The 26,126-nt window shown below is 33.0% G+C and overlaps 2 protein-coding genes across 3 annotated transcripts in view; one reads left to right on the plus strand and one right to left on the minus strand.

Moving 5' to 3' along the window:
* The window catches only part of LOC118740064, an 806,655-nt gene that overhangs the window by 733,059 nt on the left and 47,470 nt on the right, over positions 1–26,126 (minus strand). The gene's annotated exons all lie outside the window — the stretch shown is intronic.
* LOC118738832 (dnaJ homolog subfamily C member 5 homolog) lies at positions 1–26,126 on the plus strand. 2 transcript variants are annotated; one of them, XM_036469836.1, is made up of 7 exons: positions 1–270; positions 5,923–6,061; positions 11,206–11,358; positions 11,611–11,742; positions 15,643–15,708; positions 21,850–22,066; positions 25,824–26,126. In XM_036469836.1, exons 1-7 carry the CDS (start codon positions 233–235, stop codon positions 25,844–25,846), a joined length of 768 nt encoding a protein of 255 aa, XP_036325729.1. In that variant the 5' UTR covers positions 1–232; the 3' UTR covers positions 25,847–26,126. The 2 variants fall into 2 exon arrangements, with proteins under 2 accessions (XP_036325729.1, XP_036325730.1); XM_036469837.1 differs by lacking the exon at positions 15,643–15,708.

Here is a 26,126-nt window from a genome sequence, read left to right on the forward strand (position 1 = left end):
AAAGCAGGGCGCAGGCGAACGACAAAAGTAGAATCACTCGCAGCCAGCAATAAGTGCAGAAAATATACAAAAGAATCGGGGGAATTCAGATCGAAAATTCGCGAGTACCATTGTTATACCGAAAAAGTGTATTGCAATAAAACGTGCTATAAATATTAAACAAAACAAATTGTTTAATAATTGTACAATTAAAGTTTTCGCAAGCGCAAGAAAAAACTAACGACAGAACAAAATGAGTACTGGTGGCATGGGAGAGAAAAGAAAATTGTCGTAAGTAGAGAAATAGGAAGTAGCAGCAAAGGCAGCAGCGACAGCGACTGCAGCCGCGAAATCTTTATAAGAGCAATGTGTTTTGGAAAAAAACGTATTTTTTGTCAAAAATAAGATATATACATATAGTGGGCGGTGACGCCCTAGCAGCTGCAAACTTCTGACAACGCGGTAGTAACGCAAAAATGAAGGAGAATTGCCAAAGAAATATGCCTTAAAATTGCAGCTGCCATTTGCTGCCGCAGCGACGCCAGCATAGAAGAAATGGTGGAAAAGAGCGGCAACCGAAATGCAATGCGACAGAGAGCAGAGCTGAAATAGCGAACTTTCTTGAGTTATCGACGTCGTCGTCGACGCTGACGTTAATTGATTTTCCATGCGAGTGTGCAGTTCAAAGCGTTTGTTGGCAGAAGCTCACTGCTGACAAGCTGGCGCTGACTGACTAGCCAACTGGGTCTTTAATGGGTGGTCGTTAATCGGGTGGGTGGGCGGTTCTTGTAACCAAAAAAAATCTGAGAAAATTAGGGAAAAGTAAAAAATTCCGTAGGATGCCTTTCCATAACAAAATCTGCGCTGGCATTGTTGGAAAATTGTACGAAATTGTATCGAATCAAAAAACAGGTGAAAAAATCAGAATAGACTAATATTATGGATAGCGAATGGCGTGGCACGAGTATATCATTGGGCACAACCTTGGCATTTGTAAAAATCGTAATGTAGGGTGGGAAATGCATGACGTGCCAAAGCAATTAATTTTTATAAGTACTAATTACTATTTCCATTTTATAGTTGATAACAGCTACTAGCTAATTAATGATTTTTTTCAGCAAACGTGAGAACTGAAAACGCAACCTTGTAATGTATTTTAAATTAATAATTTAGTTTTAAAGTTTGTCACAAGTAAATACATATATTCGATTAATTTTAAATTGCTTTAATGTACCGCATGAATAAAAACTAAGCAATTGGTTTTTCCTAAAATTTCAGACCTTTTACTTCATTCAATCAAATATATTTATGTAAAAGGCCTGAAATTTTAAGAAAAAGCTATTGCTTAGTTTTTATTTATTCGCCCCAATGTAAAAGGAAAGGTTTTGCACCTATTGTATTATTGTAAGTCTTTGTTACTACAAAAAATTGCCATAATACGGTACCTACATATGTCGTCATTAGCTCTAATATTCTTACATATTTGTACTGATTTTATTACTACTTTTCTGCCGATATTCGTGTCTACGCTATCGGCGTTTTGGTATTTGTAAAAATACTAAACTATACAAGTTTAGATTAGCGTCTAAACAATTGCTGTATTGTGTTTTCTTATCGCTTATCAGTGCTCGCAACAATTTGCACGAAAGGCGTGCAAATGCCAAATAAATACATAGTTCAATTACTATTCCTCAAGCACCACCCTACTTATGGGCTAACTATCCAACTACCCACCCCGTTTATGGTAAAAATGCGCACATTAATGTAATATTGTGTGTATGTACTTTGACTAGTCTAATATTTGTTGCAAATTATAATATTGTTCATTACTAAACGGCATTTATTTTCTGCTTATTTCTGCTTCTTAACACATTGAATAATACATATATTATTTAAACGTCATGCACATGTGTTGTATGTACATATGCACTTGTCCAAAGTGGCTTGTCCATGGCCTTGAGCAGCACTTTTCAACTCAAAATCCCCATAGTCATGCGACCTTTGATAAAGTGCGATTAGTATAATGCACGCATATACTATGTATGGATATTTGTGCAAGTGTATCATTTATTGCTCCCCATAGGCATTGAAGGGTTGATATGCAGACCTTAAAGAGCAATAAATGAAACTTAGCACAAGAAGTAGAGTTTCCACCTGTTAAGTACAATGTTGAAGGTGTTTATTTTTTACATTGTTGCTATGGTGATAATATTAACACTCCACTAACACTAATATTAAAGGCTGCAGTATTCGACAGCTAATTGAGAAAAAAAAAAAACTTTTCTCAAGTCGCTTGTCCTAGGTCAAAGACGTTGGGAAATATAACTCAAACCGAAGCAAACATAGGCAAAATCACAAATGCCACAAATCCGCTGCCGCTGCCGCTGGAATGTACTTTTTTCGCATTCCGTTTCCTATTCTTGCTACTACGCTCATCGCACATACCACACACCAACCGCGCCCGTAGTTTCAGTGTCAATGCTATAATAAGATCTTGGGTTAGAGGAGATTACGAGGGCTGCAAAAAGAGGGCGGTGCCAGTGTGGCCATTATCATCAATGCCGTCACCAAGGGCTACGATGCTTTAGCAGCTTGTGACTGCCAAAGAAAAAAGAGAAGAAAATTAGAAATTATGATTGTTTTGCTGCTTTTACCGAAGTCGCTGCTGCTATCGCTGCCATTACAATTATTCTGCAGCAACCTGCATTTTTGTAACTGCGCGCAGCACAATGCATTTATTAGTCGCAGTGCATTTTCCTTAGCTAGTATATGTATACATTCAAGTCTACTTTTGTTTTATTTTATTAAAATACTCTTACATTTAAGCACGTTGTCGGCTGTTCTCTTATTTCCTTTAAGCATATTTGCCTTTTTCCATTTAATTTATGTATTTTTGTATGCAAACACATTCCAAAACATTGCAGGCTTGCTGTCTCTACGCGAAAGTGACTCATCGCAGACTTCACTTTTGCCTATTTGACTAAATACATATATTTATATACAGTGAACGTGAAATGTCTAACATTTGTCCATAGAATTTCCAATTAGATTTGCGTGTGACTGAATAATTAGCCAAATAATTTTTTTTTTGGTTAATTGGTACAAATGAACCAATACTCATAACTTTAAAGTTCACTTTATATTTAAAGGTTACATTAAAATCTATGGTTGTGTCTAAAGTAAAACATTTTATTATCGGTTTTAAAGTGGTTTACAACCAAGAAAATTACATACATACGTCAAAAGCCGATAAAAGTCACCGTCTTCGATTCGCCAACAGTTAGCTAGTGGCGAAACGAACGAACTTAATGAGGTGCACCCAAACTCCCTATCGACCATCTTTGCTAGCTAACTTTGTTGGTGCTTGCACATGCAAAATTTTTCGTTAAGTGACCGGAACTCAAACATAGCAAGCAGCGAAGTGACGAATCGATGACGGCTGGAAATTCTTTACTTTAGACCTAGCTATATAATTTAAAGTAAACTTTAAATATAATATAAAGAGAGCTTTAAATGTACAGTTGCCTGTAAGAAGAATCTGTAATGTTGATCTATACTAATATATATTTTGAAAGCCGTTTTTTTCTGTTCGCAAAGCTCGAGATCGGCTGTACCGATTTTTTTGAAATTTCGGTTATAGGTTCTGGATGGGCTTCTCATTGTCGTAGACAAAAAAAGTTAAAAGACTTCCCTAAAAATGGAACTGCAGGACTTTAAAAATCCTATGAATCTAACATACATGCCCACATAACAGCGCTGAGAGCGCCATCTGCTGTTAATTCGTACGGAATACAGCGCAAAGCAAGGGTTTTGTATACATATACATACGTGCACTCAAAACTTCAACATTAGAAAAGTAATTGAATACGACAATATATTTTAATACAGAAGGCTCTGCAAAATCAAGTATTTACAAAGTTATTATTTTTTCGATCTTTCCTCGTCCCAATGAAGCAACATGACATTGAAGAAAAATAGGCATTTACATTATATAATGGAAAGAGATCACTACGGTTTTGCATGTACCACCCGTGACAAAAAAGTTTTAAACTTCGTATTGCTCTGTTACTACTTTAGGGATTTTTCTATAATTTCATAACTAGAGTGTGTTTATACTATGCAGCCCTATTTCATTTCTTTTATTATATAATAAGTGCCTACTTTAAAGATTTTGAAACGTTTTATCGTGTCCCGCCCGTGACAATCACTTATAAATTTTTTCTAATGGTGGCTAACAATAAAAAACAAAAACAAGTTTAACTTTTCAAACCTATGTTTAATGCCACAAAAATTTGAAGTTCAGTCACCATAATACTGTTGATGGGCTAAGTGATGTAGTAAAAAATTTCGCGTGGTCAGCTCGTCAAGGTAAACATTACTATCATAGAGACGCCAGAGAATTCTATGATGAGGGTTGCTTAACAACAATCCAAAAGTCAATACTAACAATTACCTCAAAAGTTCTAACCAAGAAAATCGAGAAGTTCGCCTAACTTATAAATTCAATCTAATAAATAGTATTTAAGTGACAAAGATATATGTATGTATCTGCGTTAAAGTATTCTAATGTAGATAACTTTTCGGATTAGACATCGATACACAAGATCTTTTCTGACGTTCTATGGTTCCACCAAAGAATAGCTAAATTTGAGCCTGATTTGTCCATGAAATCAGTTTTCCAAAAATAACTCAACTCCAGCCACTCTTAGGGCCGGTTACTCAATGTCTGGTTAACATTAACAGCAGGTTAGACATCGCTATCGACGTGATAACAGGAGTCGATATCCATGTTTAACCTGTAGTTAGTGTTAGCCAGACATATGTACATAGCTAGTTCTAGGTATTTTTGACTAATATTTTCGAATGTGTATGTGTATGTACGTATGCGACTGCAGAGAACTTTCCTCGCTTTGAGGCGCATTATTTATTTTCGGAGGTTGTTTTTTTTTACAAATTTTCTGGCAGCTCATAGAGTGAGTGTGAGTTTATGTGCTGACTGCGTCTTTTGACGCTATAATTAGGCAATATATCAAATGTTTAACGCTGATAAGCGAATGGGGCTTTCGTCACTTTTTTCCGAGTAAATTCACTGAACGATAACCTAAAATTAATTTACTAAAACAATAAAATAATTAAAATTAGACATAATATAGAAACTTTTGAACTTTATTCCAAATCGAATGCATATTTTATGAGACTGAAAGATTTTCTATTGATTCTTTGTCCATCTAGAGATTATTATCATCACAGAATTATTTATATTAAGCACAGTCTATTAAGTTAGCATGCTCAAGCACTAACGCCAGTACGTCTCACCGCTCGTTTGGCATTTTTGCGGCTTTTGCGGTTAAACGACTTCATGGCCCGCAGCTGCCGCATCATCATGTTTACCATGAAATCTGTTGCTCTGTTGTTGCTTATAGAAAACATTTTTTTTTTTTAATGATTTTCCTCTTACATGATTCTTTTGTATTGCAGTTCTGTATATTTTCGCCTTGTTTACTCTGTATTGTATTTTGATCCATGTTTACATGTGTCTGCAATTATAAGTACATATGTATATGTACATTCATGCGCTTTTCTTTTTGTTTATGCTTTTTGTAAGCAGAAAAGTTATGCTGAAAGTCAAGTACACACCGGCCCTGCTATTCCGTTCAGAACCACAACACATGTGGAAGAATGTTTGCAAATATGTACATATTTGTTTGTATTTGCATAATTGCTTTTTTAAATAAATCGTAGTTGGTTGGTCGTTTAAAAATATGCATATTTTGTGCAAATATTTCCTTTTCCTCGTTAATTGGATACCATTCCATTTAACTCAGTTTATTATAAATGCGATTCCCTTGAGCTGATTTTTATTGTTGTTTTTTTGTGATTATATTTTCATGAATTTATATAATTTTTTAATATTATTTTATCCGTGTATGTTTTTATTTCCAGTACATCCGGCGATTCGCTTTATCAAATATTGGGACTTCCTAAAACAGCCACGGCTGATGACATTAAGAAGACTTACAGAAAATTAGCACTGAAATACCATCCAGATAAAAATCCAAATAACACTGAAGCCGCCGATAAGGTAAGTTCAGCAAAAATATGAGGTTAATAAAAACTACAACCTCGCTAAAAGAAAATCGTTAATAATTTGTTCGAAGTATATTTTAAGTTCGAAGGTGAATAACAGAGTATCATTCGACTAAAAATAAGGAATTTAAAAACAATTTTTTAAATTCAAGCTTTTATAAGTGGTTAATAAAAAAAAAACGACTCCCACACCACTTAAAGGCACAATTTTTGTGAAGTTATTTCTTTCCATTTAAGTAATATACATACGTTCTAAATATGAAACAAATCGGAGCATAAATACGAGTTTTCCAAATATCTCGCGTCCTGCCACCTATAGGGTACATTTTTTTCGAAGTTATTTCTTTTCATGTAGGTAATATACATACATTAGGAATATGATCTTAAATATCTCGACACCCGCGCCACCTACCGGATTAGTTCAGCTATCAAATTGCATTGTCACCGGGTTCTGAGCTAAGTTTAACTCTAGCTCATCAGGAAGTTAGTTAAAAATTTATTGCAAGATTTGATTACACACAGGTGAAACATTATAAAAACTTGTAGGAAAAACATTTAACCAGATAGAAGGTCGTTTTTAAAACCATTTTTTTTTTTTTGTATAAAGACTTCACTCGAGATCGGCATACGAAACTTTACTTTCTGAATGATTAAAAAGTCCACCCAAACAGTAACGATCTTTTTTACCAGCTGAATTTCAAAAACCTCCAATTCAGCGCGTCTTTCTTTGTTTAAAATGGCATGGAGTCATTAAAAAAATACAATTCAGCGCTCTGAATTAGATTAAATAATATAGCATACATGTATATATTGTCGTTTAAAGTACAAAAGCGCGTATCAACAAACAAAAGGCAATGTGAGGTTGCATAAATTATTTTTTAGAGAGTAAAAACATTCATATTTCCAAATGGTTCTGGCTAGTATATTTCAGGACGAATGGATAAGGATTGAGGCAAGAGCTTGTGTGAGCAAATCCAATTTTTAGCAAAAAATGTCAGTTACGCGGTTTTGCAGAATGACGATACGTGGTTTTGTACTTTAAACGACGATATGTATGTATACAAATTATAAATTGAACTGTTTGCTAAACTAAACCCAACAAGTCAGTCAAAAAAATACCATTCAGCACGCTGAATTAGCTGAATCAATGTGCAAAATGGTCAATTCATGCAGCATTCGCAGCATACGATTGCGAAGGACTCACTGGCGCCGAGCCGTTGAAGAACTTTTGGCAAATAAACGTGCAAGAAATAGTTCCGATACTACCAAGTCATCATCAAAAAATTTCTTGTCGTCCAACTTCGCGACATAAGCTACAGATATGTTTGTATGTATATAAATTATAAATTGAAATGATTGCTAACAATTCAGCGCGCCGAATTAGCTGAATGTAGTATGCTAAAAACGCCTGACAAGTCAATCATTTCTACAAATTAAAAGGATTGCTTAACTATGCAAAAAGGCTCGCTAGTTACTCTCAGAGATGAGATGAGAATATCTTTTGCTTAAATTTACGAAAAGGCGTTTAATTATTGCGCTGAATAAACGTTAAAACATTTTATACATCGACTCGTCAAAGTTTTCTTCTATAGGGAATTAGAAACCTTCAAATTGAATTAGTGCTGTATAAATGTTTTTATCGCTTGTGGATTGAAGTCGTTGACTTGAATTGGTGTTAGTTTCTCTCTTCAATAAATTGAAGATTTTCATAGTCTAGCTAAATACATGTCATGTGTATGTATATCTTATTTTGTTAGAGATAGTATTTTTCAGGAGTGAGTCGAAAATACTCAACTTGCAATGCGCTGAATTAATACGAAATTTCTTTAAACCCAATTTAAAACTAAAAGTAGTTCTAAGAACAACTTTTTTCCCAGTACGCTTAATCGAAACCGATACAATTTAATCTGCTATAGAAATTTGTTTCACTTTAAATGCTTTGTGAAATTTAAATTCCAAGCTGAGTTGAAGCCATTACATTAAAATGCGCTGAATAAACGTAGAAGTCCGTGAAACTTGATTCAGCGTTTTATTTTTAGCCAACGAATGAAACTTTTAAGCAGGGACGTGAACCGGATGAAAAATTTTGTCGGTTCGGTTCAGCGGTTCGAACCGTTTTTGCACTTTTGGATTGGTTCGTCAAAGCGGTTTTTTGGTCTTTGAACCGGGGTTTCGGTTCGGTTCAACGGTTCGAAAAACAAACAAGTAATAAATTTTAAGTTCGGGCGGAGCCGAACATTAAATACCCGGGGCAAGTATTAAATATATGATTTTCACCTTTCCGAAAGCCACCGCAACATGGTAAGCCGGGGTGTATCAATTTTGAGTAATTTAGCGTCCTTAAATTTCGAAATACATATTGAAGTTTCTAGCATTTCTGAAATTTACCGTTATATGAAAAGCGGCCTCAATTTTAGTCTGATTTCAATACTTTTCAACGTTTTGCTTTTACTTGGCAAGCATAATAGCCATACCGAGTTTCGTATAAATTGGTAGACCGGTTACCGAGATACATATATGTGATCATAAGTGGGCGGTGCCACGCCCGTTTCCCAAAATTGTATCATAAACGTATTTCTTCTGTCTTTCTGTCACATGGTAGGTATTACCATGTTTAACAAAAAGAAAAAAGTGGGTACATTTATCTATTAAAACTTGGTTGAAACAAACCTTTAAACCTTTATGGAAAGTGGTTCGGTTTTCGGTTCGGATCAAACATTTGTGGAAAATTTCGGTTCGGTTAATGGTTCAGTTGTTTAATAGAAAAAAGCGGTTTTCCGGTTCAAAACCGGTTCGGTTCAAAACCGGTTCACGTCCCTGCTTTTAAGCAATACACCTTACCATATCGAATAGTATTACAATTTCATATGCCGCTTTACGGTTATCGAGTCGTTTTATTATTGCGTAGAATTAAAAATTGATATAATTTTCTCCAACCAATTAAAAACCCCTTACGTGAAATTTTATCTAAGCAAATAACTGTTAAAAGAAAATTTTGCTTTAAGGTGGCCAAGCCCGGGCTTCAAGAGGCGCTGTCAAAACAGCGAATTGACCAATGGCTCAAATGTGAGCTAGCTTAGGAAAACTGTTTCCTAAGGAGAATAATTTTTATTTTGATATGCTTTAAAGTTTAAACTCTTAACTTTTCCCAAAAAAGATCGCCAACCATAGTTGAACTAAAATGCATAAAATTGGATGCGCTGAATTGCGACTGAAACATATCCTATATCAAAAATATTCGAATTTATTTCAAATTTAATTTGTGAGTTAAACAAAAAACAGAAATTTCGAAAAATACGCTTCTACTTACTTTGCTTATCAAATAATTTTTCCCGCTGATAAAGTTGAAGAATAAACAAATCAGTGACAGTTATCCAAAAACAATATCAACAGCACTGGAACTAAAATCCATCAAATTTATTGCGCTGAATTGCAAATTTAAATAACACGTGTTATACAAAAAAAGACATATCGAACAATTCGCATCTCCTTTGTTTGCTGAAATGCGCTGAATAGATATCAACTAATTTTTTTCGCCCATATATATAAGGTTGAAGAATACACAAATTAGCGGCAGTTTTCCAAAAACAACACCAACACCAATAAATTGTATTGCGTTCGGTTGCGATTAAAGGTTTAAGTAACACGTATTATATAAAAAATATTGGAAGTTATTGCAATCTTAATTTGGTAGTTAAACAAAAATGTAAAACTCCGAAAAACACGCTTCTATTTACCTTGCTGAATTGCGCTGAATATATATCAAATAATTTTTTTTCGCTGTAAAAGTTGAAGAGCACCCAAACGGGTGTCAGTTTTCCCAAAACAATATTAACATCACGAACTATTTTCCATCAAATTTGTGGCGCTGAATTGCAGTTGCAAGTTTAAATAACAGTTATTATATAAAAACTATTGAAAGTTATTTCAAATTTAATTTGGTAGTTAAACACAAAAGTAATATTTCGAAAAATACGCTTCTATTTACCTTGCTGAATAGAAATCAAATATTTTTTTTAGGGGAAAAAATAAGAATACATACATACATACAATATCGGTCATATCTATAGCACGCCATTTCAAAGTGAAATTGTGTGCCACTTATGTTTATTTATTTATTTTTAAGAATTTTCAATTAAAATATAGTTCATTCTCAGACAAACCCCATATAACCTCAAGTTTAATAATTTTTAGAAAACGTGCAACAAACTTTCACCTAAATTTCAAACTTTTTTCTCGGAAGTGTTAGAATTTTTTTGAGTACACAGTTTTTTAGTCCCTTCAATTTTAGTCTGATAATGTGCAAATTTCAAGTGGCTACGAATTGCCGTTCATTTTTTAGAACTTTTTTGTCGCATTGGCTTCCATATAATGAATAAACTCAATTTATTTGTATATGGAAGAAATCCGCAACACCTTTGGCGAAAAAAATTCTAAAAAATCAACGGTAACTTTTAGCCACTTGAAACTTGCACATTATCAGACTTAAATTGAAGGGGCTAAAAAACTGTGTACTCAAAAAAATTCCAACACTTCCGAGAAAAGAGTTTGAAATTTAGGTGAAAATTTGTTGCATTTTTTTGTAGTTTTCTACAAATTGTTAAACTTGGGTTTATATGGGGTTTGTCTGAGAATGAACTATATATTAATTGAAAATTCTTAAAAATAAATAAATAAACATAAGTGGCACACAATGTCAATACTTTGTTATATTTGTATTTTAAAATTATTCACTGCTAACAATTTATGAGCTGAATTAAGATAATTACGATCGCTGTAAAATTTTGGCATTGAATAAATGTTAAGCTTCTAGATTTGCAATTAATATCTATTTTTTTGCAACTTCTTTGATATATTTGCATTTTCATTTAATTTACTCTTAAAAATTTAAGAGCTCAATAAAGGCGAATACAAAAGTAAAACAGTAGGCTAAATTGCACGCTGAATAGCTTGAAACTTTAAACAAATGCGAAGTGGCAATTTGTAAACATTATGCGATGCTTTGAATTAATTAGTCAGTCTAATTTGTAAAGAACTTAAAATATGTTTGAATATTTTATGCAAAGCATGGGAATACGAATATTTTTTGTAAGCTTATTTTTTTTTTACTTACTAATCTCTTTACGCTTCTTTTCACAGTTCAAGGAAGTAAATCGAGCTCATTCCATATTGAGCGATCAGACGAAACGTAATATTTACGATAATTATGGTTCATTAGGTCTATACATTGCCGAGCAATTTGGCGAGGAGAATGTAAATGCCTACTTTGTGGTGACATCGCCAGCGGTGAAGGTACGATAATGCAACAGCAGATGCAATAATTGCTCGAAAACTTGGCTAGTAAATAGCTTTCAGTGCGAAAAATATAAATTTAACTTGAACAGAGCAAATAAAAGACCATTTGTTTTAGTTTCAGAAAGTAAAAAGTGAAAAAATTCTTCTTGGTACTGAAAGCAATTTGCTTGCAGCATTGTATTTTTGGATTCATCAATTTTTAGACGCATTTTATATTTATAAAACGTTTCTTTTTCCTCTCCCCTCTAGGCGCTTGTTATTTGCTGCACTATTTTGACTGGCTGTTGCTGTTGCTGCTGCTGTTGTTGCTGCTGCAACTTCTGCTGTGGCAAATTTAAGCCACCAGCGAACGAGTCACATGATCAGTATGCACATTTGAATGTAAGTAACAAAATATATTATATTCTACATTGATTTTCTATGTTAGTGCTTCCTTTATGCATTCCTCACATTTATACTTTGCTCTAATACGGCGAGTGTTTTGTGATGAAAAAAAAACGTTCGGAATTGAGTAAGGCAGTAGAAAAAGAGGATATACATATATATAAAAATGTAAAGGAAAAAAGTCTAACAGTCTTTAAAAATGCTGCTGGTTGCATTAGCTTTGATTCAATCTGCCGCGCCAGAAGCACTCTACCATTTCTGACGTGTAGTCGCTACATGGAAGTCATTCACCCACACTTGCACTTGAAATCTCATCAGCATACTTATGCACGTGCGTTATGCATTTACTAACCTGAATTATTAACTATTCCATACATCACCTAGCATATGCTAAAAAATTTTTTTGTTATATCAAGTGCATAGCATACCGAAGAAAATTCTGTGCTTCTAAGCTACACCCGAATATTTGCGTCAAGCTAATGCATTGAGTCATTTGTTCAAAAACTATAAATTTAGATATTTTGACACTTCTAACTTTCTCTCCCTACATCCTTGCATCTGTTATCACACTCTGCTTTCGTTACTCTTTCCCTGCGCGTCACTCTAGAGAAGTATTCTCCTCAAACAACGCTCTACCCTACAGTTTTGATGATTTTTGTAGTGCTTTTGCGCTATTCACTGCCTTTCATGCCATTGAATTCTGATAACATATTTCCCTTTAATTTGTTTTTGCATTTAAATTACTTAATATAATTGATTTTATGCATTTTTTTTTTATTACTTGCGATTGCATTCGATTGTTTCATGAGTTTGCATGCACTTACAACATTGACATACTACATATGTACATGCACCTGTACCGCAGCCAATTAATTTTTATTATAAATTACACTTCGACTCGCATGTTTGCTAGCCTTATTTTTTCAAACCACTATATCCCGCCATAAACTCATACCCTCTCAATAATACTCGCTCTTTGTATGAAGCCTCTGGTTTGAAGCTGCGGCAGGTAAGTGAAGCTATCAGAATTATCGAAAACAAAGTGCACATAAGTTTTGCTGGGTTTTTGTTTAATTCCTTATTCGGTAGTATAATATTTGTTTTTACGTTACACTGGTAAAATAAAGCTGAATATTTTTTTGTGCTCTCTGGGTGCTGTTGCAACGATTGGAAGGTAATGCAAAACGATAAACGCAATTTTGTAATACATACAAATTGTCTGCAAGAGTTTTTGAGTTGAGTTAAGGGTTTTTGCATAAAAAAGGTTCAGAATAAGTTTGCTGATTGCTGGAATCGATATTTGGCAGAGCATTTTTTGCGTTAATCATTATTTCAGATATTTGTATATGCGGAGCTAGTGCTGAGGCAAATCAACTCTGCTATGAATTGGTATAGAAATCTTTTGGAACTTTCATTAAGGATGTTTTGGATAAAAACTATAAAGGAGGACGGTAGTTAAATATTTTAGTTCAATGTCTGCTTAAAGTATAGGGCTTCCTCTGAAATAATCTTCTGCATGTCGTAATATGGAATAATGTTTCGCACTCAAAATGGCATTAATATAACGTTTTCGAAACTACACATATTTCTATGAAGTTCTAGTCGGCGAGAGAACTCAGACCCCTTATTTTTGATCTTTTGAAGCGATATACCTGCCATTTTCGACTCTTTTTTTTTCCTTCATTATTAAATCATTAGAGTTTCAGACCTTCTACTTTAGCTTCTCTTACACTAAATAATAATGTTAAATTTAACTTTGGTGGGGCTATTGGAAGATCTTCTGTTTGAAAGCTATTTCGCCGCTATTTATGGAGATTTTTTAAACATTAAAAAAATGCCTAAAAGCGCTGAGAAAGTACAGTAATCCTATTGATATAAGTAATGTGTGCTTGCGAAAAGTTTTACTCTAAACGCGGGATTAATTTTCAGTACAAGATTTGATAGTTCTGAAAAAATTTTGAGATTTTCGAGGATTTCCTCTTTCACAAAATGTTGAAAATGTTGGACCTTTTTGTAAAAAAAAAAAATAAAAAAACGGACTTTATAAAATATACATCTAGAAGATTCGTAAAGATTTTACATTTTTTAACAATAGAAAATATGTTTGAATGATTGACTATAACCAAAAAATATTTTTAACTGTTGTAGAATTTGTGAATCACTTAAGCGATTTGTGAAGATATACAAGACATCACTGCCATTGAGTTTTAAGGAATTACATATTTAGGGGATTATCCAGGTGTCTCAACGAGTCGTATTGCTGATTCAGAACAAAGCAAAACATTTTTTTGCCGTTTTCAAGTTTATGACAATACGACTGCTTTGACACCTTGCGAATACCCTAATTCATTTAAAATCGAAAATTGTTCTTTAAATGTTTTTAATATTTTTTTTTCAAGAAAAATGTTGTAATTTAGTTTATTTCATTTTGTTTTATTTTATTTTCTTATATTTTATATCATTTTATTTAAATTTTATTTTATTTTATATTTATTCTATTTTAATTTGTTTCGTTTCATTTATTTTATTTTATTTAAATTTTATTTTACTTTATTTTAATTTATTCATTTTGTTTTATTATTTTATTATTTTTCATTTATTCGCATTTAATCAACACTTTTTACCTAGATTTTTTACTAAAATACATACGTATTTGAGTCAGGAAAAGTTTGTATCATTAACCGTCTCTTAAAAGTAGTATTTTTGTTATGATTTGCTTCCAAATTTCAAAACATTTTTGAAAAGCTTACCGTTCCCAAAAATCTCTGCACTTGATTTTTTAATTAAACCATTACCATCAGTAAAAAAAGAGGTAAATTCACCTGCTGTTTACTATTAAACTTTCAATTAATATTTCGTCCAAAAACCCGTTTTTTGTTATGTAATGTATCATCAAAAAAATCTTCCACTTCTAATTTTGATTTGGGTAGTAATGGGTTATTACGCTCATACAAATTCTTTTATAATGACCGTAATTTTATTCCATATTCCGAACCCTGTTGCTTCTAATAGTTTGTATAATTATCAGCACAGATAAATTGCACGCTTACACACCTTACAAAATAAAAAAGAAATTTGTTTTTGAAAGAAATTGTTAGTTTTAAAATACAAAAAATTTTTAACACATAAAATATTTGAAAATATTGTATAATAAATAAATTGCACTTCATTTTTAGAATACCCAAATCGCACAATTAATCATAGCAATACATTTACTATGCCACACACACACGCCACTACGAAAAAAAAATCACAGCACTTTACGAAAATCATCAAATATCCTTTGCTTTGCGTACCCTCATATACATAAGTGTCACCCAGAAACGAACAACGGAAACCGGAAATTGCATTGCAATTGCTTCTTTTTCTTTGTTCAAGCAAAATTCAATATTCTCTCAATTCTAGTTCCTTGGTTTTTAAATTTGGCAAGAAATCTTCGCGCCCTTAGTATTCTTTGCGGCATTATGCGTTACTCTCAATTCACTTTGCTAACACTTTGAAGAGCACTTAAATTTGGTTTCTTCCATTTTTAATTTAAAATTCGTATGCCAATTTGTATATAACGCCCCTATCCACATCTTTACACACTTTCTCATACTTGGCATTGTCAAACGCCACTCACCAATCTCACTGCTCTTTCACTACGACAAACCACTCATTACTCCTTTACACTTGCTGCTTCCACAATTTTCTTCACTTACTTTGCTATTCTATGCGCTCTAGTGACCCTTTTTATATTGATATTTTTTTATTTATTGTAAAATTATTATTATTATTGTTGTTGTATTATTCGTTTACCCTCGTTCGTTTATTTGTTTTGTTTTTTTTTGGCTCATACTCAACTTTCTCGTAAAAAATACGTTCGATTTGATTTCGATTTGAAAACTCATGTTGTAGCGTGGCGAAGGGGATAGAGAGCCTAGTGATAATTCAACAAATAGGATACAGACCACAGCGCATAATGTAAGTAGCCCTCAAATATTTTCATCATTTATTTTATTTTAACAACTAAATGTAGTTAGTTATATGTTTTATTTATTTGTTTTCTACTAATTGCTTAACAAACTATTTATTACTTTAATTTTTATGTCATGGCTGTGCTTAAAGGCTTTGACAAGTTTGGGATAATTTGTTTGTGGCTTTTTCGTTTATGGGCTTTTTTTGGTGTTGGGCTGCGTTTTAATGGTGTCATCATACATATATATATATATATATATATATATTATTTCACTGAACTTTTACTAAGCATACATAACACTGTTCATTTTGCAACACCTTATTACACCTTCAATATTAAATTTTAATGCGTATAAACTGTTGTCCATTCTTCCTAAACTTGGTAATTTCATACCAATTTTGTCGAACGATCAAGGTTCCAAATTTTTTTTTTTATTCAAGCAGAAATAAAATCTAATCAAAACTATAAAATCGTATGAAAATGGATTCTAAAGATCCTTATTAAATGATATTCGTTTGATCGTTTCAAAAATTCCACCTATAACATAAATCTTGCGATTTGGAAGCACTGATCGCTGCTAGATACAAGAACATGTGCGGTTAGGCACATGGTAGTTAGTAGCTCCAGGCGCCAGTATCGAAACATCCACAAAGCCACTTGGGCGTCCCCTGGTCAAAGAATGAAGAACCAAATTGATCATGTTTTGATAGAGCGAAGATAAGCTTCGAGCGTTCTTGACGTGTGATGGACCACAGCCACAGCGAGGAGCCATCATCGACTCGGATCACTACCTTGTTGCAGACACGGTCCGCATGCACCTCTGTGCAATGGAGAACGTGTGTCAGACAACGCGACAAAAGTTCGACGTCGGGAAGCTGCTGTCACAACAGACAGCCGAGAAATTTCGCAATCGACTCTCAATACTGCTTGAACAAGAAACTCTTCATCGACCGGATATAAATGAGTGGTGCCGCTGCGGAAGAGGTGGTTGGATACTAGCGCCCACACAGGAACAACTGGTAGGACGAAGAGTGCCGTGTTGCTGCTGAGGAGGAGAAAGGCGAAACGTCTATTCAAAAGGAGAAACGAGAGGCAGAAAGGCGTGAATGCGAAGAGTATGAGATGTTGGCAGCCAAGAATGCGGCTCGAAAATTCTATCAGAAAATAAACCAGCAATCAAATGGTTTCAAAACCGAGATGTCCAGGGTACACTTGAGATATGGAGCGAACACCCTTAACGTTTTTAAATGTCGGCACAGGTGGCGCGTTTGATGAAGATGAACCCGAACCAATGTATAGCGCCGAGGCTTACGTCCTTCAACTCGTCCAAGACGAGGTGAGAACAGCAATAATGCGGCCTAGAAACGACAAAGCCTGTGGAGCAAGCTGGTAGAGAGCATATACCAGCTTTTAAGCAGAATTTGGTCTGTTGAATACATGCTCGAAGATTGTTCAACCTACAACAAAGGAAATACCGTCGTCTGTGCCAATTATCATGGAATAAGCCTTCTTAATATTGCCTAGAAGGTGCACAAAAATTACGCTCTACAAATCTCTCATCATACTTGTCGTATTATATGGCGCAGAAACGTTGATGATGTCGAGTCAAGATAAGAGGGCCTTGAGTGCTTTCGAGAGAAATATTCTACGCAAGATCTATGCCTCTGTTCGCGTGGGCGACAGGTACCGAAGATGTTGGAATGACGAACTTTACAAGCTTTTCGACGGAATAATATAATAATAGATTGGCGCTTACACATTTGTTAGTGTTTGGCCGTGCTTCTCCTCCGCCTTATGGCGTGCGCCTTGATATTGTCACACAAAGCGGAGGGACCTACAGTTTTACGCCGACTCCGAACGGCGATTGTATTTTTATGAGAAGCTGTTTTTCATGGCAGAAGTACAATCGCAGGTGTGCCATTGCCTGCCGAGGGACGACCGCTGTTAAGAAAAAACCTTTTTTCTATATTTTTTTGCGATATCTCTTTGACCAGGGTTTGAACCCAGGTGCTGCGGAGTGGAAGCGCGCACTGTTTACCACAGCGGCCGACGACGGAATGGACATAGTTAATTGCACAAAAATACAACGATTGGGTTAGCTTGGCCATGCTGTATGCATGGATGACGAAGCTCCAGTGAAAATGTCCTCTGACTTGGCAACCAATGAAAAAAAGGGCGTCCACGACAAAATGGAAGGACCAAGTACAGAAGGACCTCTCTGCACCTGGGATGAACAACTGGCGCAAAATGTTTGGTCTCGGCCCAAACCGACAAAACCATAGAGAATAGTAGACCGGTAAATTCTGTGTGGCACAAAATCATTTTCCACGAATCATTCTTCGCCATGACGCATAAATTATGCGTTCATCCACTGAACCTCAGAAATAAGCTGCTTGGTTAACGATTTTCGATGCCTGCAGGCGCGGCTAATGTTTTTAAAACACATGTGTTAGTTGAGCCAATGTTGGGCGTGGCATGGATGTATTAAAGCAAAGTGGTTTGAGCGAATGCAGAAGTGATTCAAAAGAACTTGAATTCACATGCTCTAACTCTTGAATAAATTAGGAAAAAAATCAAAAAGTTCAACGTTCGAATCCCGGCATTCAAGAAAGCCGATTATAAAAAAAATTTGAGTACACTTAGGTATTTTTTTTATGCGGTACATGCGTTCCTCAGAAAGCCGCATAAAAAAATCCGCATAAAAAGTTCTTTAATTTCATACAAAAACAAGGGTTGCGTTCCAGCATTTTCAAAAACCGCATAAATTCAGATACTCCATGTAAAAAATTCTAAAAAAAACCGCATAAAAAAATCCAATGAGGCAATATTAAGCAAAAAAATAATTTATTTGTTCACTTCAACACTTACACAGGTCTGCAAAAAAATGGGTTCGGAATGTTCTATAAAAGTGTAGTGTCATTTCCGAAGTAATTTTTTGCGTAGAATCCGAATCCGGGGTTTAAATTGCTCTATCACGTCAGGACTTTGAGATATCCTAACCTAAAAGTGCAAAAAACGCTGTTTTTGCCCATTTTTGAGGTTATGTAGCTACGAAGATTTTGCTCTTCATAAAAAAGTAGACATGGTATTTTAAAGTATAAGTCTTCCTTTTTTTAAATGCCGTTGAGTTTGCTCAAATATCTTAATTTTTCACTGAGATATCGCATTTTGCAGTCTCCATGTTTGTGAATGTAATCGACCGTATCACGTCTCATGTTATCTCAATGGATTTTCGAATATCGAAAAATTCACAAACATGGAAACTTCAAAATGCGATATCTCAGTGAAAAATAAAGATATTTAAGCAAACTCAACGGCATTTAAAAGAGGAAGACTTATACTTTAAAATACCACGTTTACTTTTTTATGAAGAGCAAAATCTGCGTAGCTACATAACCTCAAAAATGGGCAAAAACAGCGTTTTTGCACTTTTAGGTTAGGATATCTCAAAATCCTGACGTGATAGAGCAATTTAAACCCCGGATTCGGATTCTACGCAAAAAATTACTTCGAAAATGACCCTACACTTTCCTAGAACAAAACGTTGTTGACCTGTGTTATTATTCCATGTAAAACAGAGCATTAATCAAATAAATAAAATTTTATCTGTATTTTAACCATAAAAAAAAAACCACAATAAATACATGAATTATGTAAGAATACAAAGACAAATTATTTATCAGAAGCATTGTATCTTACAAACTGAAAAAAGTAATAAAAACTCTCAACTCTCAAATCGCCACAGCGAAAAAATGGTTTGAAAAACCGCATAAAAAAAAACCGCTTAAAAAGAGACCTAAGTGTATACTACATTCTATAATGATTGCGCTGCATTAATTAAATTTATATTCATTCAATTCGATACAAGCAATCATTCAATTGCGATTAAAGTAATCGTAATCCTAGATGCAATCGATTACACATGTAATCTTTATCGCCCAGCTTCGCCATCACGAATGTCTTGATTTGAAGCACTAAATATTATGCTGTATTTTCACTAAGCATTAAATGACAACAGTTTTAATGACAAAGTTGTGCATAAAAAAAAATCGGTGTCATTACGTTGAAAATACATTCTGTTTCCACTTGCAATATTTTTAATGTCGTACGTTGCATTCTGTTCGTTTTGCATTTCATACACTTATTTTTATATGAGTAATACTGAAGCATTATTCACAGTTTTAAGTTCCCACATTCGCTAGTTTCGTTGTTTCTTTATTGTATTTTTTTGTTTGTTTTCTTTTTTAAATTTTTTTAATTTGGTGTAAACTAAATTCTCGTTTTGTTTTATTTTTTATCATACTTAGCAACAACCAACCCAAGCTTAAAGGAACCACAATGTTGGATATTCAAATAAAAACTGCAGTATTTGTATATAGAAAATTTTATTCAATTCGTTTATACATACACAAAAAAGAAATCAAAGAAGTTTGCAAATAAAAACAGTTAAGAACTTAAATGGTTTTCGAAATTTTCATTTAAAAAAACTACTGAAATACGTTGAAATAAGTAAATCGTGTGCCCAAACGATGGTTTTCGAGCGAGCTCTTGTTGAAGAAACACAAAAATTTCTACCAAAAAGGAGTAATCGCTTATTCGAAAATTTTCGAAACTCAAAATTGTTGTATGTTCTAAAAATTTCGACCATTGTCAAAAATTATATTACAAACATTTTAAAAGCAAAAACTGCTTGTAAAAAAACTGGTAGGCAAAAAATTGCATTATAAAGATAAATAAAATTGGTGCGCTCAATGTTCTTATTGAAAATTTAGTAAAATACATACATACATATATTGCAAACATTTCAAGTGCACTTCTATAATTTTTCGCTTAATTTCAAATATTTTCCATGTTCGAGAATTTTCGGCGATTATGCAAAACATTCGAAGCTAAATATATAATTTATTTTAAAATAGCAAAAGTTTCTTAAAACATTTTAGAAAAAATTATATAAAGTAAAAAAAAGTTGTGGCATTTTGATAAAACCGACTTAAGTGACTTTAGAAGGTATAACTTTAGATTTAAAAGGAATACATTTCCCTAAAAAAATTTTATATTTTTACTTCTCCTATGGCTAGTTAGTCATTAAAATATTGGTTTTGTTCCACAATGAAATATTGCTTTAAAGAGAAAATAGCCCAAACCCGAGATAAGTTGTTTTATCAAAATCCCACAGAAATGAAAGTACATATATAAATGCAAGACTTTCACTCAAAAACTCCAATATTCAACTACATAATCAAAATCCATTCTAAATTTTGGAGAGATAAATGGTAGGTCCTAAAATGAAAATACGATGGCGCTATAAATAAATCGCGCTCATATTCGAAATTTTAAGTTAAAAAAAAAAATAAATAAATTGCGTGCACTGTGCGTTCGTATTGAAAAAATAATGCAACCAGTGTCAGAGAAGGAGAAATTATATGTTCGAAAATTTTCGAAGTTAAAAAATTTTGCGCTTTTCAGCACGTTTTGAGTGTATTTATGAATTTTCGCTTATTTTCAAGTATTTCTATTGTGCGACAATGTTCGCATTAGAGTTAGTTTTTACTAAAAATGTGCCTTGTTGATGAACACATTTACCACAATTCAACTGTGAAGGTCTTAAAACCTGGCATATCGGTAAGTAAAAGTGCTAGGAGCCTTTGAAAATAGATTTTGCGCCTAGAAGTATGTAATATTTTTCAAATCATTAACCCGTGCGCTTCTACATAGTATGTACATACACATTTTGTACATAGACGTCAAAGCTTCATTTACAAATAGCTTATTTTAGGATAGGTAGATTACATTTGCGAAATTGAATGTCATTTCCGTCCGAAAGCTTACATACATACATACTTAAATATGCCTTTCTTTTAACAAAAACCTACTCTTTTAGTTTATTTTTTGTCTCTGTATATTTTTTGTTTTGATTTTCTACGTTGAAAACAGCCTTTTGTCTATCCACATACATACATAACACTTGCTCCGTCTTTTCGCAGTCCTTTCTTTCATTTAACTAAATTTGTTTTACATTTTCGCTCATTTTTACTCACAATCATTGCTCGGTTGCCATTTTATCTGTCACTTAATTTCCAAATAAATTAATCTTCTAATTAATTACTCCTTTTTTCTTTTTCTTCTGCTTTCTTTTTTATCCACAGGAGGACGCCGATTTGGATGATATTAACTTGGGCGCCGGAACCAATACCCAGCAACCAGGTCTTGGTGGCGCCGGTGGGCAACCAGCACCAGTTTTCGCGATGCCACCACCAAACCAACCAACCGTCACTGGCGTGAATCCATTTACGGGCGCACCAGTGGCTGCTGCTACAGAGAATACATCGCTCAATGCTACAGAACAGCCGACATATACGCCAGGTATATAAGACAAATAAAACTAATTTAGTGGATAAATTAAAAAAAAAATATAAAATAATATACAAACATTAAAAAAAGATTGAATTACGAAGCTCTAATTAACATGTTCACGAGAAGGTGTTTGAAAAGAATGATGTTAATAAAGATCATTATTACTAAAGAAACAAAAAAACTGCAAATTATATTGCTAACGATACATACATATGTTCATGATGACGGTGTTATTTGGCAAATGATGACAGCAGAAAGTATAGGGAAGCTTGCATGTACATCCGTGCAACCTTATGGAAAAGCAAACTAAAAAAAAAAAATATTCAAACAAAAAATATTTATAACTGCTCCATTTCTTTTGCTCCTTTTTCTATCAGCGCGCTCACTTATACACACAAACACACACACTCAGCCATACACGTACACATAAAAAACACAAACTAATTATTTAAAAAAAAAAGAAATTAAATTAATAATAAGCAGTCACAATATTTACACTTATATAAATACCGTTAGGAAAAACTTTAATTAAACTTCCTATTATTAATACATATGTAAAAATATTATATGTACTACTGCTTTTTTGAATGAAAAAAAAAATTTATATTTGTTGTAGTTTAAAAGACAGTTAAATAAAATATTAATCTGGCAAAAATTGGTATGTCGAATTTTAGCTAAAATCATTCGCATCTAAAAAATAATCATAAGCGTTTATGACCATCGAACCAAAAAGTGTTTCACATGCATACATACCATGTACTTATAAGTGTATGCATGTACTTATAAATGTATACATCCTACATATGTACATACGTGTTCATATACATGCGATGATTAAAAGCGCAGTTACCCACGGACGTAAAAACGGATCTTATGGGATGTGGGTATTAACAAAAACTCACCACCGCATTACCGTGACGTAGACGTTGCTGCCCTCTCTTTCTATCAACAGAAAACTTGATGTTTCTACGTACTTCTACGCTACGCTACGTACACGTTCGTGGGTAACCGCATTCTAAATATAGCTGTTAGAATTTAGCTTGTTCACTGTTTGAAAATATTTTTAAAATTAATTGTAACATGGTTTGTTCAACTTATTAAATTTCAGTACTTCATAAAAAGTAACAGGGGTATTCAAAAGGTTCATAGGTGTAGAAACTTTGAACTGTCAAAATGTCCAGCCTAAATGTTTATAAGTTGGCGGGCAAATAAATTCGACGAATTTCCACAAATGTTCCTTAAAATTTCAAACGTCTAGGTACGCACTGTTGTAGTCTATAATATTTTAATATAATAAAGAGCAAGTTTGCAGTTGCTAGGATTTACCGTTGATTTTTGGCAATTTTTCTTGCTTGTGCATTTTCATCCATATAAAAAAAATGTTCCAACATACTTTGTATGGCAGAAACTGCGTGACATCGTCAGCAAAAAAAAAAAAATCCTAAAATCAGTAGTCATTTCATTTTGACTAAAATTTGTATTAAAAAGTTTGAAATTATGTTTACAAAGTTTGTAATTCGGACATACATGGTTACATGTTAGATAGTGAGCTATACGTTCATAAAGAAGTAATAAAAACTGAATAAAAAAAGAAAAATTGCCACAACTGGTTAAATTGTGGCGTCCCTATTTATTTTCCCGTCACTGTATGTCTAAAATCATTAACAATATATTATAAATCATATTGCCAATCGATAGCTCCATTGCTGTAAGCATAAATCATTTTGATTTTGAGCTTATTCAACCTCATGTACATATTTTCCATGTACCCAAGGGGAAAATTAAATCATGCTTAAATGTATAAAAATAAAATAAAATAATTTTCTTATATTGTAGAGGACTTCAGCTTCATAACACAACTATGTATCATAGATTTGTGATTATATGTATGTATTATATTTTTTCCATATTTATGTTGAATCTGAAACGAAGTTCAATATTTAAAAATTCATAACCAAATGTCAATTATTTTATTCAAGTCTGTATTAATTATTAAATTATATATATATACATTTACACATGTTATTATTATGCCTACTCACATACATACATACATTTAAATAATTGTATTTGAGAAAAAAGTATCGTTACTAAATTGCGCCACTTGGTCCTTAATCCATTCATTTCATTTTGGCTTTATTTATATATTTTACAATACATATTAAAATTTCATATTATAGCATAATATGTATCAACGTTATTATGAATAAACGTATTTGTCTGAGAAAAAATAACTGTAAACGTCTGGTTAGTTCATTTGTTTTTCACAAACAAATTAAACTGAAAAAAATAATCACAATGGCTTGTTGTTGTAACAGCACACAAATTCCGCAAAGAATTTTTGGAAAATCCGCTGATGTGATAATCCTTGACCTTGATATACATAGATCTGGGTCGTTCTCGTTACGTAGACACGACTGGCTTGGCACCTTTTGACGACACTTACGACAAACATAATCCACCTTGGCTTTCTTAATTTTTTTGTTTTATGGCCAAGAGATTAAATATTTTCAATTTCAACATTTTTCCCCCCATATCGCAACAATTTTTTACGTAAATGATGAGACTTGTTTTTGAATTTACCATACCGAAATTCATTTATTTTAATAAGTTTCATTTAAATTATAGTTTCATCAATAACAGGAACCGCATAAATAAAAGTTTCAAAACTTCCACAATGTTCACAAAAATTAGTCAAACTTCAAAAAATTACAACAAAATTTCGAACTTTGTACGTGGAATTTAAGGAAAACTTTCGAGTATGCAGTTTGGTAGCGCATTCAATTTAAGTGTAACGAAGTGTATGTTTCAAGTCGCTAAAGAGTTTAGTTGATTTTTTTTTTTAGATCTTTAGTTGACGAGGGTGTTGAGCATTTTCTTCAATTTAAAAATAAATTTTGAAGAAATTTTTTTAAATTTGATTACCGTTTGTGAATTTTGCGTAAGCCTTGATTCTTTTACTTATGTATGTGGTTTCTGTTATATTTTTAATTCAAAAAAAATTAAAAATAAATAAATATACAGGAGTTGCAAAAAATATCATTTTGAATTTTCATGTGCTTTCATGCTCAAATAATTTTTGCTATATATGAGGGCATTAAGGGCGTGACCAAAAATTTTCAAAATTTTAAATTTCATCTGGTTGTTGACGTTGGGTATTTTTCTATAATTTATGGCTTTAGCTAGGTTAAGAGTGAATTGAATTGAATTGAAAAACAGACAGTTCTCACTTTGGAAAAAAGTAAAGGAAAATATGAAATACGTATTGATTCCAAAATTTTATCTACCAGATATACATTTGAAATTGTTAAAAGTCCTCACTGAAAACTCAAAAGAATATGTATCAAACGAAGATTAATTTCGTAATCGAAAATGCATGTTCGAAAATTTTTGAAGTTCAAAATATCTCGCATAACAGCACATTTTGGATGTATTTCTATATTTTTTCGCTAAAATTCAATTAGAGACTATGTTCGAAAAATTTCGTAGATAAAAAACTATATATGTATTACTTTTTTTCATTTATGCTAATGGAAAATACAAAAGAATATGGACCAAACGAGGATTAATTTCATAAAGTATGTTGAAAAAATTGTATCGCATTTTCTAAAAATTTCGAACTTCAAAAACCCTTTACATATGTATGCAGTGACACAAATTTATTCATATGCACATCTGAACATATGTCCATACTTCGTATTTTTAATTTACCGCTTATTTAATACAAATGCTTTTGTATTTAATATTATTTGTATTTTTCTTTTAGATATGGTTAAACAAAAATATTAGACGCATCCAACAACAATATCAAAAATCAGTTACAATAGCGCGAATCAAAGGCAAATAAATTACTTCATAACAGCGACGCCTCGTCCATCAACTCCACATATTCAACATACATATCGTTAGCTTAGGGTGAAAAGTTGCTAAGTCCATCTTTTATGACAACCAACATTTTGATACAGGAAACAAGGGAAATTTAAAATAAATACGTCGTTTCCAAAAGGACCGAACTAATTATTTTATTTCTGTTCACTTCTATTCCGTAAAACGAATACTTGCTAAGTCC

Source organism: Rhagoletis pomonella, unplaced genomic scaffold, assembly GCF_013731165.1.
Source record: "Rhagoletis pomonella isolate Grant_MI unplaced genomic scaffold, Rhpom_1.0 Rhpom_scaffold_00005, whole genome shotgun sequence".
Lineage (NCBI taxonomy): Eukaryota > Metazoa > Arthropoda > Insecta > Diptera > Tephritidae > Rhagoletis > Rhagoletis pomonella.